Here is an 18,220-nt window from a genome sequence, read left to right on the forward strand (position 1 = left end):
TTGTTTTTGTTTTCTGATGGGTGAAGTCTTTGTCTTCTCTAGGGAACAAATTTGATAATAATGTTTATATTCTGAGAGAAACAAAGATGCCTGTGTAGGCTGAGCAATGTTATCTAATATTGTTACTCTCATAAAGCAAAATAAATCCTCTATTTTGCATCCCAACAAAGGGAGATTGACATGCTTATCTGATGTTCAAATATTTATGGGAGTCATTTCAACCAAGCCTTCAGTTTTCCTTATATTTCTACATTCTGATTTGACACAAGGTATTATACAACCTTGCTTTTGATAAAGGACAATCAGATTTGACTTAGTGTTGCAGAGGGAAACATAATATTGCATATTTTAGAAGAGAACACGTTAAAAATGGAGAAATGTCATCTCCATCCATCTATCAAAAGTTTATTGGTTCTATTCTATGTGTCTGGAGCCAGCTTGCTGGGGAGCAGAGTGGTTCAAGTTGAAGTGCCTTCCAAATGGGCTTCTAGATTCAAATCAAGTTTTGGGATAGTCTGCTGAGAGGTGTAGCTTCACAGTAAATAAGATTTAGGAAAGTCCTTAAGAAGGATCAGAGTTAGGGAAAATATATTTAATGGTGCAAAAGACAGCAATAGATCTAAATGTCCCTGTGAAGACAATAGGACAGAGCAGATATGGAAAGGGAGCAGGCCCCAAAGTATGGTGAAGTGTGGGAGATATGCTCACTGGAAAAAGAAGAAGCCTGTCTAGATCACCTGTATTAAATATCACATGCATGATATTGGGCTTTGCACTTGCTTAAATGTACAAGATTAAGTTAGACAATGCGGGCAGGCCTTGTGCTTAAAGATGGGTACTTTTAGTGGAAAATATTTTTCCCCCTAGACAAATTACATCTGCCTGACACTGGAATAGTGTGCTTATATTAGTACTATTGTATATCATATAGGTAAACATGCTATTGCAATGTAAATTCATTTCCAGCCCTTAAGATTTAACAGGCCACATCTTGTCCACCTATTAATACCTATCATTTAGCATAAATCCTTAGCATTTATTAAATGATCCAGAATTTACTAAATGTCTAATTAAAATTCCAATATATATACAATTTTATGCATTAAAAACACCTGCTTTAATATAGTTAATATTTAAAATATATTTGTATTATTTCTTGGGTATGCATGTTTTTAATAAATACTTTTTTTCTTTTGTACAGTAAGTGATTTTGACCAAAATTGGACAGATATATAATCATCCTTATAGCTTTCCGACATTTAATGTCAGATACTATGGTCAGGATTTTATACTTACTATCTCAGTAACTTTATGACCGAGGAAGAATGTGTATTATCTTAATTTTACAACCATAGACATTGAGAGTCAGGACAATTTATATGGGCTACTCCAGTCATTTATATAGAGGATTAAGTAAGAATTTAATACACGGGGTTACCAGAGAAGCTGAAAATTAGGAAGACCACAATAAATACATTAAATATATTACTCAATCTTAATTCTGGGTATGGTCCTATGGTCCAGACTGATACATAATGAGTACTTTTTTTTTTTTTAAATTTCACGCCATCTCTGTTTTATTGTTAATGTAGCCTCATTAACTTTCAGTATCCTTTCATATAAAGAAAAGTCATTATTGGCATGATTGGAAGCCCCCAGAAGACATTTAACAGAGTTAAAGAATGTTCTCCACTTTTAGATTTCCCCTGAGAAGAGGAAAAGGCTGTGAGCCTTTCATAAGGGTATTTCTTCAATATTCTTCCACCTCCTTTAGTTCCCACATCCAAACAATTACCATGTTATGTTTATTTTACTTTCTAAGCTCAAGCACCATCATCTAATGTGAGTAGTTGCAAAAGTCCCATTTGCCAGTCTCATGCCTTGATATTCACACAGCTGCCAAAATGATCATTAACTCAGTTGAGAGCTGTGTGTTGACCAATAGGTTAGCCACTGGTCACACGTGGATCTTTGAATTGGAATAGAATTACTTTAAACTTCATAAAATACACATTTCTATTCCTCAGTTATACTTGCAGGATTTCACGGGCTAAACAGCCACATGTAGCTAGGGGTCACCATATTGGATGGCTCAGAGCATATTTCTACATCACAAAAAGATCTATGAAATTCAGCTGTGTTTTAGATCATATCACTCTCCTTCTATATTTTTTCAAGTGGCTTCCCATTTCCTACAGGTGAAAAAAAAATCCTTCATACAGTTTCCAAGGTCTTTCATGATGTATTCCCTGAGGCCCTTCACCTGTTGAGTCTTGAACTTCAACCACACCATCCTCTGTTAAGGTCTTCAAGCACACTATTCCTAACTCAGACTTTTCGTATTTGCTTCTTCTTTTGATGTGAAGATTTTTGTAATATTTTATGTATCTCAGCCCTTTTCTTTTTTTCTTCATGAACCTATGACTGTAAGTTTTGAAAAAACTTATTTACTTTCATTGTCTTTCTTTACCTATAGACTCAGTGACATGAGAACGAGGCCATGTAAGGGCCAAGATGGAAGAAAGGATGGGAAAGAAAAGACAGAATTCTCATCTGTCAGACCTGAGCTCTCCCCACACTAATCTAGTCCTTTAATTTTATAGTTTCCTAAACAAATCCAAACTCTCAAGATTTTCTGTGTGCATTTTTTTTTTTTTTATGCTGAGGATGCTGTCCTTACATATTTCACCTGGAAAAATCCTGCTCATTCTTCCTGTCCTTAAAGAGATACTATATCCTCTTAGTGTTATCTCTGGCCACCCCTCCCCCTTTCCCAGGCACATTTGGACTTACTGCGATGTGACTTCATTACGGAGCTTGCTGCTTTTCATTGTAAACAATGTAAAGGTCACACCAGTACATCTAAGAGGAGAGTCTCTATTCAAACATTTAGCTTCTTCCCTAAAAGAAGTAGCCACTAAAACTTTACTGAAATTAAAAAAACATAAAAATAAAAACTTATATTTAATACCTTCATATTGTGTAAAAATGTATTCTACTTTTTTCATATATTTGCTATAATATCATATTTAGAATTTTCAGTTATGAATGATTATTTCGATGACTCAGGGATAAAATTAGAATTTCTCCAAAGACATTATGTAAATATGGAAGAATTAACCATGAATCAAATTTACCTGAGATTTACTTTAAGTAATTCTCTTTTTTGTTGTTGTTTGTGTTTTGGTTCTGCAGCTACAGAAAGTTACACATGAGACTATGGCTTTAGGCTGCTATTTTCCCAAGGTATAAGTGGGATAAACTGTAAACCAAAACGCATGCTCAAAAAATGGAACCTCATATGAACTGACAGAATTGAAATCTGAGATTTCTATACTTGACCCTAAATAAAGTAAAAGATACCTGAGATTGATTGGGTTGGGTGGATCTGCTTCACTCTTTAGGTGAAAACAGTAAGTCGAAATACTACAACATTATGTCTGTCTCCATATGGACACCAAAAAACCAGAATCTTTCAAATATTCTGTTGTTGTTACTTAAAAATACCTAGATATTTGGCAGAGTGTATTCTAGAAATAATGATAAATACTCAGTGTAAAACCATTTTTAAAAAGTGTGAGGAAATTTAAAATTTTTATGTTTTTATATATTTTTGAGAGAGAGAGAGAGAGAGAGAGAGAGAGAGAGAAAATGAGTAGGGGAAGGGGAGAGAGGGAGGGAGGGAGGGGAACATACAGAATCTGAAGCAGGCTCCAGGCTTTGAGCTGTCAGAACAGAGCCCATGCGGGCCTGGAACTCACAAGCCGTGAGATCATGACCTGAGCCAAAATCATATGCTTAACCAACTGAGCCACCCAGGGGCCCCAAAAAGTGTGAGGAAATTTAGAATGTGTTATCTAATTTCAGATTCACCTAATCTTTAAAAGAAGGCAATCATGTTGTTCTCATTTTTAGATGAAGAAAGTGAGTATTGGTTATATAAATTGGCTTAGCAGAGAAGTTAAGAACAGGAGGGCCATTCCCTGGAAAAATCATCACGTGTTTCACAAATATTATAGTGGCAGGTCGCTTGGGTAGCTCAGTGGGTTGAGTGTCCAACTTTGGCTCAGGTCATGATCTCGCAGTACGCAAGTTCGAGCCCCACGTCAGGCTCTGTGCTGACAGCTCAGAGCCTGGAACCTGCTTCAGATTCTCTGTCTTCCTCTCTCTGCCCCTCACCCGCTCACACTCTTTCTCTTTCTCTCTCTCAAAAATAAACAAACATTTAAAAAATAATAAAAAAAAACCTAAATATTATAGTGAAAGAATATAGTCCAGAATAACTTTTTTAAGAAACTTCTTATCAGTTTATCTGATTGCTAATATAATCAGTGTAGCTGGTTTTTCACACTGCACAATTAAACCTGCACATTTGGCTCATGTTGCACTGAAGTCATTGGGAGTGAAAAAAAAAGTCTCCTTGACTTTAGGAACTTAGTTCTAAAAGTCCTGAAAGTGTTCTTAACATTGTTATAGACCAAGAAGTGGTAAACTGAATAGGGGATAGAGGTTCACTGTACATAGTGTTAGGGGTGGGATGGGGAAGAGGAGGTGGGAGATGCTTTAAATGGATATGCACCTATAATACTTGCATATTGAAAACAAAATACACATACACATGTGGAATTTTGCGCCACAAGCTGGTATGAAATATAAATAGTTGATCTGTGTTAATTGAGGAAACATATTACATGTTTCAGGTAAACATTGTTATTTAATATCAGTGGTGGCAGCAATGCAGAATAGGGTGCCTTTTCCCAGCACAGTGATATCCAGTGGTCTATCTGGATCTACTCTCAGCCGCTGCACCAATGGTATCTTCTTATATTTACTTCTCTCTGTAAGCTACTCTTAATTGGGTAAACTGGTGACATCAATTTGTGTTCATGGTCAGAATGATGTATGTTAAAGTAGAGTCTCCCAACAAGGTGCTATGCATCTAGGTAGGAATTTTCTTGCCTCTATAGCTTTAATTTCACAAAGTAAGATGATGAAGCTTTCACCATTTACTTCTAAGACATACTACCATAGGTTACAGAAACAGTAGTATTGAAGCAAACCAGGAAATTTGTTAGAATAAAATGAGAGAGTTTAAACAGGGCTTCTAAAACATTATTCACTGTACTCGATGGAGAATGTGTATTTCCAAAACTTCCGTCATTAGAATTGATGTTAACATGACCCAAGGAGCCCATTTTGTCACATGCCACTTCCCACTGTGTTAATAAGAATTCTTTTCCTTCTTACTGTGGCAGGAAGATGGCTCTCCAAAGTACATTCTGTTCTTCTCAGAACAAGATCTTTTCTCTAACACATTTTAAGTAATTCTGCATAGGAACAGCAAATCCAATACATGCAAACTTTTAAGAAATTAGAGTGGAGACTTGAATACTGGAGATACAGATCCTATGACTTTTAAGATACAAATTAGAAGGCATTGAACTTTTCGGTAGATTTAGGAACCAAAATATTTCTTTCTTATTTTTTATTTCTCTCCTGTCCCATTTATTGCTTTCCCTTGTATTTATTTCTTTAGTACCCTATTTCACATATAATTATAACCTATGCTTGATACATGTTTGTGCATCTTGCCTACAACCAGTCATTGAGTAACTACAGTGCAAAATCTAACCAATGTGATATTGTAATAAATGAATCAAAAATGTCCCCTTGTCCTAAAAAAGTGTAAGTCTGGCAAATGTTTAGCTACAGAAAATGGAACATCCGTAAGGAAAAGAATGACTCAGAAGCCTTGAAGAGGGATCTGTATGGATGAGGTGTGTGCTGAGAAACCCAGTATAGCCTTTCATGTCATCACTCAGAGTCTGTGCTCCATGGAGGTACTCAGACTAGCAGGTAGTTTGAAAGAGGTGAAGATGGGAATAGACAAATATTACCAAGGGTTTTGCAATATCTTTCTAGTGTCATTTGTGAAGTTCTGTCATTCCCAAGACTACTAAAATATGTGAATGATAGCCCTTATTTATATATTTCCATTTCTAGAAATTTATGTCCACAGTTACTCTAGGCTTGAAGGCATCTCTTACAGATTGAAAAACTGGCTCATCATTTATTTTAATACTCATTTATTTATTTGCCTAATGTGAGTCATGTATCAACTCATTTACTGCAAAGCACCACTCTGTGAAGAAGATATTCTTTCCTATTTATAGACAAGACTGTGAGATTATGAATAGTACATGATTTCAGGGAGATTCCACTGAAGGTTCTCTGGTTTCTCTGATTATACTTCTCTGTGCTGCTATTCAGAAAGACACTGGGAATCCCAGAAGACAGAGTGGCTTATGGATCTACTTCCCAGGTATCTAGCCCCAATCATGACATTCTGAGAATTTACACAGTACACTGGATCCTAATATTTCAGTCGTTCCTCCAGGTTTGTTTTCTTAACCCATTCTGTTTTTCTTTGAAATGATTTTCTGTTAACTGACTTAAGGAAAGAGCCTGTAGTAGAGTTTCGTGTTTAAGTATTGCCCTTTATTGCTGCTGTTGTAGCTGTATGACAGAGTGGCATGAGAGGGAGGGGAGGGGAGGATGCGAGGCAATGCAGTGGATGGTGGCAGCTTAGAGGACTGGAGGAAAGCAAGGTGAGCCTTTGCAGCTAGAGATGCGGTGCTGTGGCTCTCGTGTGTGTGCTTGGGGTGGGGTGGGTGGTGGCCTGAGCGTCTTCTGAGAACATTCCTAAACGTGGCATGCTTTCAGTTTTTAAATGTAATCTTTAGTTGTGGAATAAGTTTTAAAAATATGTTAAAATGCAATCAGTTTTAACTATGGTTAAGAAAGATCATGTTACTCAACAGTAATACAAAATTGAATGTGTCCACTAAATCTGTGGACCCGCAATGGTGATTTCATGAGACAGAGATTTTGGTCAGAAAAGTTGGTGGAAAAATAAACATCTGAAATGGTGCCAGACATGCAGGTTTCATTCCCCATTCCCCCACACTTGCTTTTCCTTCTCAGCTTTATTTTTAATCACTTAAACTGGCATCCTCTATGTTTCCTTCTACGGATAGGAAAATCCAGATGAACTTGTTGAGGGACAGAGAACCAAGGAGTGAAATGGATGCTACCTTGGGCCTGAGAAGCGACTAGGGAATCATCAGGAGAAACTTATTATCATGTCCAGATAAGTAATGATAAGATTACAGATTTTTAAATAATAGATTTACTGAGCAATTATTATGTGTCAGGCACGGTAGTAAGTGCTTTATATGCAGTACCTCATTTAAAACTCACAAAACCCATTATAATTCCCAATTTACAGATTAAGTAACAAAGACCCAGATAGACTAATAGCATGAGTAAATCACATCTATGTAAATGGTGAAATTAAGCCAGGAACTGAGGCAGTCAGACTGGGACCCATGTTCTTTATGATGAGATTATTATTTTTTTAAATTTTTTCATTTATTTTGAGACAGCATGAGCAGGGGAGGGGCAGAGAGAGAGGGAGAGAGAGAATCCCAGGCAGGCTCTGTGCCATCAGCAGGTAGAGCCTGATGTGGGGCTTGATCTCACGAACAGCAAGATTATGACCTGAGCCGAGATCAAGAGTCAGATGCTTAACCGACTGAGCCACGCAGGTGCCCCACGATGAGATTATTAATGCATATGGAGCCTATGGTCTGGGACTCTCCTGGTAGTCTTAATGTAAACAACCAGAAACTCAGGCCATGCCCTTAAACAACAGAGCAGAAAAAAGTTTGCTAGAAAATAAAGGTGGATTAAAAACCTATCAGGAGGTCTATAAAGAAGATGGGAGATGGAGAATTCTTATTCCCTGGCTTTCCAGCGAGGTCTAACTCCTTGTCATCTGATTTAATAAATCATATTTCTTTAGATATATTTCAATATATGGAATTATATATATTATAATACTATATACTATAAAATACTATATGTTATATAATATATAATAGTATATATTATATTAGGATGTATATATACACACATATATGTATATATATGTGTGTATATATATACACACACACATATACACACACACGTATATATAGGCATTTGTAAGATGTTAAATCAGTGTGTTCTAAAATAAGAAAAATAATCACAATTTTGGGTTCAGAAAATTGAGTGCAAAGGTGGCATTCAATGATGTCACTATCATACAAATGATAGTAGAGTCTTGATCCCTGATACTTAGTGGGCAGCACACACGTATTGACAAAGTATGCCACACTTATCATCTCCTCTAGTCCTCGCAAGAATCCTACTATCCAGTATTAATGTCGCCCCTACTTTATATATGAATAAGGTAAGCCCTTCCTGTAGCTGGTGCACACATAGACTTCAGAGTGAATCAAACATGAATATTCATTTTGGTTCTGCTGTTCACTAGTTATGTTGCTTAAAATGTCCTCTAAGGGTTTCATTTTTCCCTTCTTTATTCTATAAGAAACCAAAGAGAAGGGACACCTGAGTGGCTCCATAGGTTAAGCATCCAACTCATGATTTCAGCTCAGGTCACGATCTCATGGTTCGTGAGTTTGAGTCCCATGTTGGTCTCTGTGCTGACCATATGCAACATGCTGGGATTCTCTCTCTCTTCTCTCTTTGCTCCTCCCCTGCACTCGCTGGCTGTAGTCTCTCTCTCTCTCAAACAAACAAACAAACAAACAAACAAAAAGAAACTGAAGATCAGAGGACAGAAGAAGGAAGACGCATCTAGCACTGTGCTTGGTCCACATTTGGTGTTTAATGCATGCTTGTTGACTATGTTGAATCAGGACTTCTAGGATGTTTAGCAGTTCTTGGGAGCCTTTATCATAAAGTCAACCAGGCAGATGTGTGAAATATCTACATAGGCAGCAAGGGACATCTTTAAATAGTTGAGGTAGACTTTAAACTGAATTTAAACAAAGTCATTTTTTCCCCCATCAAGTTCCTCCCATTGTGTAATCTTGTAATATTATGACATTCTCACCTGTGATCGTACTAAAGGGCTGTATTTATAGCCTATTTTATAAATTCTTATGACTCACCCCATAAAGTCTGTCATGAACTGCAACTTTAAAAAATGAGAAAAATATCTCTGCCTCTGTTAGAGTTAAGAAACTTAAATGACACCCAAAAGTTTTTCCAGTTTTATGCTATTTATAAACTGCTAAGAAAGGGGCGTTCTCTACCACCTTCTAAGTAGGAAAGTTTATTAAATTTTTGTGCAATCAGACATGGTGATTACGGTGAGGAGGATGATGATAATGATAAACATATCTCTAGCACTTTTAGAACATATCTTTAGAGACTGATTGATGCTTTATTTTTAGTCTGCAACCATATTTGACCAGTGAAAAAATCAAGGCTCAGTGAAGATGAATTATCCCAGAAACGGCAATACATAAATAATAGAGACAGAATAGCCATCTTCTCATTGCACCCTCATTGGTGGAGAACAGAGAGAGATCCTGTGTCTACTCCATTTTGTATAAAGTCATTAATCCCATCAGACCTAATCTAACCCTATTTACCCCTCAATGTCCTCATTTCCAAATGCTATCATATTGGGAGTTAGGATGTTAACCTCTGAATTTGGGGGCAGCACAAACATTCAGTCTACAACACCCTCTTTTCAGTCTCCATTCCATCCTGTTTTAGTTTATTTCACTCTTTATTTATGGGTTAATTTTTCTAACTATGTCTTATGTTCCTTAAGACTTTTATCTTATTGAATTCAACATTCTATAACCAAAACACAGATCTTGGTGTATAAAGAGGATAGCAATAAATGTTGTAAAAATCATAATTACTATATTATCTTGATGCCTAGTATCCCTTAGAAGCAGTTGGTTCTAGATACAAAATACCTTAGCGGCACCTGCATGGTTGAGTCGGTTAAGCTTACAGCTCTTGATCTTGGCTCAGGTCATGATCTCACAGTTCATGGGTTCAAGCCTCACATCGGGATCTGCACTGAGAGCACGGGGCCTGCTTGGGATTCTGTCTCTTCCTCTCTCTATCCCTCCCCCACTCATTCTCTTTCTCTCTCTCAAAATAAATAAAATTTAAACATAATACCTTAATAATGTCTTCTCTGAAGGAGTTTTCTCAAAAGAGGAACTACTAACCTGTGCATTTAAAATTGTGAATTTTGGAGACTAGAGTGTTATAAAGCTGCTGAAATATCTTTTCTGACTCAAAAATGATTACTAGATAATCAGCCACCATCTTATTTCTATGGAAAGAAACTAACAGGAATCCTAAATATACACTTTACTTGTCAAGAAAACAAAAGAACCCAATAGCAACAATAATAATAACACATACATGTTGTCTAGTGAAATATGGGTTTAACAGAAATACACATTTCCTTTGAACTGCCGTAAATGACATGCTGCCTAGCACCATCCTGATTTGGGCTTGAGTTTATTGTTTTATGTGATATTTTGTGGCAACTGGTAATTATCATAAGCTGTCCAATAAATGTGATGGATTGTGCAATTAACTCTTCATCAGCATCCGTTTTTGAAGATGCTACCTATTGAAACTGATGGCAGTTTATGACCTCCATGTTGCATAGGTAGCTAATTACTCCTTGGACAATAATTATTAAGTTTCTTGTGCCTCATTCAGTCATTTTATTTTACAAATTATGATGCCACCGAGTTTCCCAATCCATTTGACTTCACAACTATGACTCTCACAGGATTACTAAAGGTCTGCTGTGGAATATATGGATCATATAAACATTGAAGTGATTACAGATGTATCTCTTTTGTAGGTTTTCCATCGACCGGCACACTGACCTGGAGAGACAATTCAACATTAATGCGGATGATGGAAAAATAACGCTGGCAACACCACTTGACAGAGAATTAAGTGTATGGCACAACATAACAATCATTGCTACCGAAATTAGTAAGTGCCTGGGTTTAATTTCTTCCTTGTGTGACTGGGTTCAATTTATGCCTAGTGATCACGACAAATGGTCCCTGTTTGCATCAGATATTTTGGCATTGGAACTTATATTATTGCTCCCAAGGAGCCTTTGAATGAATTGTCTCAACAAGAAATAACTTGCCCAGTGGTAAATTACCAAAGGTTGCAATATATATGGGAAGAAAATACTCTTATATCCAAATATTCTTATATATCTATTATTCAGCCACTAAATAATGATTTGCATATTAAAATATGGAGAAGGAGTTAGTGTGAAAGGGTAGGTAAAAAATAGAACTCAAGTATTGCACACTAGAATTTAAATAAATGGACCGAACATATATACTATTATTCACATATTTAAACCACACACATACATATTCACATATGCAGACAAAATATAGACGGAAACTTCATACTGTCAATGCATATTATTTTGGAGTGATAAAATTATAGATGATATTTGTTTTTTTTAAGAGTTTAATGTATCTTACATGGTACCATAGATTATTTAAAACTGTAACTTCAATATCATTGTTTTCATAAATTACATGTGAAAATGTAAGCTTTTTTTTTTTTTTTAGAGGATGTTCCAGGGTTGTTAAAATAACATGTTAGTCTTTCAGTCAGTTTTTAGTGAGCACAGCTTCTTTGATTGCACACACTGCCGCTATTACTGGGTCTCTAAGCAGTAGCTCTCTGGTGGAATTTTGTGCTACACTGTCTCAGAGAATTTGCACTCTGCCTCACCAATTTTTATTACACAAAAATATGCAAAAGAACATAATATTCATCTTATTTCCAAACAAAATACATTTTGCATATTATCTGATGTCCTTCTTTCGATCAAGGACCTGATAAGGTCTTTACAGTTCACACAGATTCAAGGGAGACAAATTCTTGAATGAGTTGGGAATCTGGGTAAAGAAATAAAAATCAACATTAAGAAAAATTCCTGGGCGTACATACCATATAGAGTTTATAGATGACAGTTAATGGATGTGGGACCTAAAATCTTCTCTGTACTCTCTCTAAAGTTTCCTCTATGGTTTCTTGTGAAGACAGGGCAAACATCTCTGAGACACACGATTAATTTGTTTGTGCAAATGATCCATCCATGACATCAGGATGGCACCACTTTTCCTTGTTCTGGGATATGGGAGAAATGTTCCCCATGGAACTTTGTTAAAAAAACAAACAGAACAAAAGTAAACCAACAATAACCCTGTGTGGAAAAAGTGAAGATGTAACAGTGCGGCGTATCTGTTTTTTTTATAGCCTCCTTGAATGCAAGCAGAGGACATGCAGTCAGGTTGATAGGTAACTTCAGCCCTACCAAATGGAGGGTTCTGGAGAGAGCATAAACTCTGGAAACTCTGGTGTTTTATTGGCTAAGGAGTAGTATTCTCTTCCTCAGTGTGTTATTGTGGCAGCAGTTACCCTTCGCTAACATTAAGGGATAAAGCAAACCAAGGATAGTACTTGGTAACTGGTTCATCAGAAATGTTAACCCCATCTACGCCTGGGTGGCCCAGTTGGTTAAGCCTCTGACTTCAGCTCAGGTCATGATCTCATGGTTCATGGGTTCGAGCCCCGCCTCAGGCTTTGTGCTGACAGCTCGGAGCCTGGAGCCTGCTTCAGATTCTTTCTCCCTCTCTGCCCCTACCTGGCTGGCTCTCTCTCTCTCTCTCTCTTAAAAGTAAATAAACATTAAAAAAAAAAAAAAAGAAATGTTAACCCCATCTAGAGAAAGAAGTACAAACATGAAATTTTCATAATTTACAATGTTGAAGCCACATTATTACCTTAAGCCTCAGAGAAAAACTGTATACAATTTATATTGCTTTAGAGCTTTATAAAAATTCTCTAAAGGATCACAGTTTTCTTTATGCAGGCAGTAATTACTTTTTAAAGAACCTTCTCATATTGAATACAACCAAGTTGAGTTAGCCTTAATTCGTGACACTTTTTTTTTTATGAGATGGATGCCTTTACTTAATATTCATCAAGGAGGTCCTAATTATAAGGATCTATGTTACTCATTCTAAGGAGTAAAAATAAATGAATATACAGAGCAGGTGGTTAAGAAATATTTCAGGGACAATCACGAAACAAAAGACTCATTTGCAAGGAATTACAGACAAGTAAGAAGACAGACACAAAAGCAGTTGCTGCAAGGAAATAAGCTGTTAACTCTAGGGTGACCAAGTCTGAGATGACATTAATTTGTTCATTTACTCAATAACTATTTATTGAGTCTGTACTACTTGCCAACCGCTCTACTGGTGGCTGGGGATATAGCAGTCAGCAAAAGAGACCAAATCCCTAGTGATCTTGGGGTTTTCCTTCTCATGGCTCCTCGAAGCACCTGGATATGAAAGGGTAAGTTGAAATCTGCTGAGATATCCATACAGAAAGACTGAGGGGTAAGGAAGAAGATGGTGAGTGTTGGGAATTACAAGCAGTTCCCTGTTGATGGTGTGGAAAAGTGCAATGATGGAACTCCTTTAATGAACATACGATTATATTAAAAAAGGGATCATGATAAATATGAAAAAGAGTAAGTTGTTATGTGTACCAGTAAGATAATTAGTTAAGATCATTTTTAAAGCAATATAGTTTATTTTTTAATAAATACAGTTTATTTTTTAATAAATACAGTATACTCTAATTACAAAAGTATATCAAAGTTTAGACCAGATAAAACTTTCTTCATGGCTTGAGATAAACCACTCAAACATGTCCCAGATTCAGGTTTACAGTTGGTTCCATGTAGGGAACAAATACAGAATGGCTGTGCCTGTATAAAGACCGTTGCCTTGTCTGTGAACATTATACACTTTAAAATATATAACCCCAACCTACATTACTCTATTGAAATAATGAGAGTTATCACTCTCTTTTATTTAATTAAATCTTACCTGGAGATTGAAAAATAAACAAACTACATGGGCATATTTTGACCTATAAGGAAGTTTAATTCAGGAGGTCAAACATCTCAAGAAATGTGGAACTGTTAACTTAGATATCAGGCTGCTTTTCTTGGAATGTTTGCCTGTAACCTTCTTAGCACCAGCAAGAAAGAAAGTACAAAGAGAACTTTAATTTTTGGCTGAAAGATAAAAGCTGAGATGGGCATAAATTTAGGAACTTTAAAGTACAATTAAGTCTTTTATTTCCTAAAACATAAAAAGAAGTATAAATAATAAGATCACAGAAGGCTTCAGAAAAATTAGAATTACATGAAAATGGCTTAAAAACTTGTTTGACTTGGTTTTATTACTTAGCCCATCATGTAATGTTTATCTTCCGAAGCCACAGACCATGTCTTGGGGAAAAAAAGAAAATTAGAGATTTATTGTATTTGGATGAGTTGAAGATTTAAAACCACCCAGAAAAACAGAACCTTAAAAGTTGAGGTTTTAATAAAGATAAAGAAATACTCTTTCCAGGGAGAACAATTTAAAATTATTCTCAGAATGCCATCTCATCAAAGATTTAAACAAATGAAATTAAGCTAAAAAAAAAAATGGATCTTAGGGAAGTCCTTCTCTTATCTCTTAATGAGAATGGAGATGTTGTCCTTTATCCTCTGTCAGATTCACTTAACCAAGGCTGAGATGCTTCATTGTGTATAGTACACAAGTATTTCTGTGGTGATAGATCTAGCTTGCCATCACAATCAACAGGCACCTCTCATTACACGAGCTGGCAGCTAGATGCCCATGTGCTAACAAGAGATTAGACTGGTAGAGCGTGTTTCTGCTACCAGCAATGCCATCGTCTGCAACTAGAGCGCATGGCTGCTATTTACCACAGTGGTGAAGGTTTAAGGTAAATTTAGCTGACTAATTAAACACTGAAAAAGTATTAGGTAAGCCCTATCATGCATTAAATTCTCACAGCACTCTGAGAAAGTAGGTACTGTTAATATAATTGAGCCTTGAACAACACAGCTTTGTACTGCACAGGCCCACCTAGATGCAGATTTTTTTCCAGTAAATACACTTACAGTACTGTAAATGTATTTTGTCTTCCTTATTTTCTTAATAACATTTCCTTTTCTCTAGCTTACTTTAACGTAAGACTACGGTATATAATACATATAACATAGTAAGTACATGTTAATAAACTGTTTATGTTATCAGTAAGACCTCTGGTCAATAGTAGGCTAAATTAATATAGCCTATAGTATATAAATATAATTAAGTTTTTGGAGAGTCAAAAGTTATACACGGAGTTTCAACTGTGCAGATTTGGGGGATTGTTGGCACCCCAAACCCCAGAATTGTTTAAGGGTCATCTGTATGCATTTTTCAGACAAGGAAACTCAACACAGTTAAGTAACTTACCCAAAATTTCATAGAGGTCAAGGGTTGGGGTAAGAAGGCAAGAATGGTACCCATGCCATTCAACTGCAGATGATATGTTCTTAGGTGCCTTCCATGGAAGAAACCTCTGTTAAGTCTTCTTTCATCGTCCGGCTTAAGTTGAGCTTCTGACATTGCCTAGCATTTGCCAAAGCAAGTGAGTGAAGTATTTCCTCTATGCCAAGCAGAAGGGTGCCCAGACAGGGGTTCAGTGGAGGAAAGAACAAGATCAGGTCCTGCTCTTGTAGCGCTTCTAAGCGAAGGTAGGAGTATTGTCTAACGCACAAAGCAGAGCCCTGAGACTGTTCAGACTGTAAGTGTATAACCATTTTACAGATGAGGAAACTGAGGAAGGCACACAATAATACATTTTAGGGGACAGTGTTTTTCAATGAAGACCACATGGTACTCAGCTGATCCGAATCACCTACATGAAAGAGCCCTGATGTCCGGCCGGGACGTGCTGTGTCACAATTTCCAGGCAGTTCAGGAACCCCCGTCCTGTCTACCCCCCCAATCAGAGGTGCCTTAGGCTCTAAAAATGCCTTGAATGAAGGCATAGAAAGCTGAGGTGTTCCCTTGTTTGTTTCTGTCTTTGTTTGTTGTCATTCATCTGGTGACTAGGTGATACTTCCCTGAGCTGTGATTTGGCCTAAGGCCCATCAGACAACACACGGGGTTCCTCTGGGTTGGACAGAATGCTAAGACCTGCCTACGAGGACAGTGTGATTAACAACACAGCTGTAGGAGACATAAAGGACCTTGGGGGACAGCGGGGGAATCCACTTGCTTAGAATAGTCTCTGCAGAGGCATTTCAGAGGCACTGAATGACAGTTTTAGAGCAGAGAAACTGGTAGTGTGAGGTGGTTAAGTAGGGAAACCCTCGGACCCTGGGTGCCTGGGTGCTGGCAGTTCGCATTTACAGAGGCACACTACTATTGGTTACCTGAAAGTATTTTAAAGCAGGAAGCATATAATTGCCCATTAAATTAATCTCTTTGAGTTAGTGATAATGCATTGCTCTGGCCCACTACTGTGGGCTGCACACAATATTGCAAATGAAGCTTTTCACTAATGATGGCTAAATCTCCCAGGGAAAACACTAGTTTGATAGCGCTTAAGAAATGTTTCTTCCTGGCATAGGGCCCAGTTGCCAGAGTAATTGCTTTGTCCACCCCAGGATACTTAGGAAAAATATATCTTTGTAGCTCATGGTGCAGAGAAATCTTGAGTCCTGGTGCTGGCCGTGTCTTGGCCATATAACCTTGGGCAAACTCTTTCTCCTCGTCCATTCTCAGTGTTTTCATCTGTGGAATGGGAATCATAATTGTCTCTTGCAATCTTGGGTGTAGTGAGAATTGAATTAAAAGTGATAGTACTGTACCGCTTAGCTCAAAATCCATCTACAGCCTCTAGAAATTAATAAATTATGTACATTATTGCTAATATAGTTGTAATCCTGGGCTTTGAATCACAGCTTAATTTAAAACTATGTATTAGGTTTATATTGTGTGTTACTCTATCTCCTCCCCACAGCAACAGAATTGGTAGTCATGGTCTGCGTATTACTGCTAGGTGTGGTTATGTTTCTTCATTGCACAACCGATAGGATAAGTTTGTTCACTGACCTTCATCTTGTCCTTGGTTCAGGCACGGTAGACTGGCCAGTGGCTAAGGAAAGGTACTCACAAGAAAGCAGGCACATTTTTGCAGAGCCTGCTTGAACTAAAGACTTCAAATTTTATATCAAGGTCCTGTTCAATATATATCATCTCTTTCTTTTTTCCCTGTGGCATAATAGAAACTAGAGTTTCATTGAGATCAATGCCATTCCCTAGCGTAGGATTAGATGGAAGCAGATGAAGGGATGCCATATTTTTCAGTTAGGTAACTCTCACAGAAGGGAAAGGGTGCTGGAACCTGAGGTGGACGGTGAAATTCACGTGCACGGGTGGTTAAAGGGCTCCCAAATATCAGGGAGGCCATAACAATATGACCATCTGAGAATATAGGCCCCTGACCTCAGACAAGCATACAGGTGCTGTAAGGTGAAGATCACCATTATTGTTAACAACAGGATTGATGATGAAGGGATTTGGGAAATAACATATTTGAAAGTCATGGGGAAACTACAGGTTCCTGGGAAAGGGGTCATCCTCCCGTCAATCATTATCCAGAGGGATGGACTGGAGTCAGCATCATTCTGCATCCAAGGAGATGCTGATTCAGGCCCAAATGAGTATCATTCGGTGGGTAGCCCGCATCAGCTTTCTTTCAACTGCTATAGCACCCATGTTCTATATAGCTACTCTGGTTCTTTGCAGATTGACCTGGCAATTTCTCCCTATATCCTCTGTGTTCTGCATCCATTCTGCCAACATCTTGCCACAACATCTCCATCTTTTTCATCTCTGCCCTCCTTTTGCTTTCATCTACTTAGAAAAGCATGCAGATTGAGACTAGAGATAGGGGTTTTAACCAGGAGCTTCTTTAGGATGTCACTATGACTAACAACCCCTTAGTCCTAACTTAGACAAAAACTGAGGGGTTTCCATCCCTGTCTTGTCCTGGTTTCTCTTTATAAACCACCTACCCAAGCCTCAGCAATAAGTCTTCCTATAAACAAAGGGTAGAAAGAAGGTAAGCAGCGAGCAGCAATTCAAGCTTTTTAGGTGCACGTGACAAAAAATTAGCCACTTCGGGCAAATAAATGGCCATTTGCAGCTTTGAGGATAGCAGATAGAGTGGTGTGAGATGGAGAAGGCCTTAGATATAAATATATGAACAGATTATAAAGATAAGATAGTATTAGATTGATTTCTCTTCAGGCTTTGGTTTCTCTGGGACAGAGAGGTTGTAAGGACTTGGGGAGGAAGTGCAGTTATCGGTCTGGAAGTCAAAGAGAGAAAGGGGGAAGTTAAGTGATTGGTTTTGT

General features: G+C 37.4%; 1 protein-coding gene across 4 annotated transcripts in view; it reads left to right on the forward strand.

The window, feature by feature from the left end:
- CDH8 (cadherin 8) overlaps positions 1-18,220 on the forward strand; it is a 363,670-nt gene that overhangs the window by 211,497 nt on the left and 133,953 nt on the right. For all 4 annotated transcript variants that reach the window (XM_053211373.1, XM_053211374.1, XM_053211375.1 and 1 more), the window contains one exon: positions 10,757-10,893. In XM_053211373.1, the coding sequence (XP_053067348.1) occupies positions 10,757-10,893 (137 nt within the window). The remainder of the gene's footprint in view (positions 1-10,756; positions 10,894-18,220) is intronic.

This window comes from Acinonyx jubatus, chromosome E2, assembly GCF_027475565.1.
Source record: "Acinonyx jubatus isolate Ajub_Pintada_27869175 chromosome E2, VMU_Ajub_asm_v1.0, whole genome shotgun sequence".
Classification (NCBI taxonomy): domain Eukaryota; kingdom Metazoa; phylum Chordata; class Mammalia; order Carnivora; family Felidae; genus Acinonyx; species Acinonyx jubatus.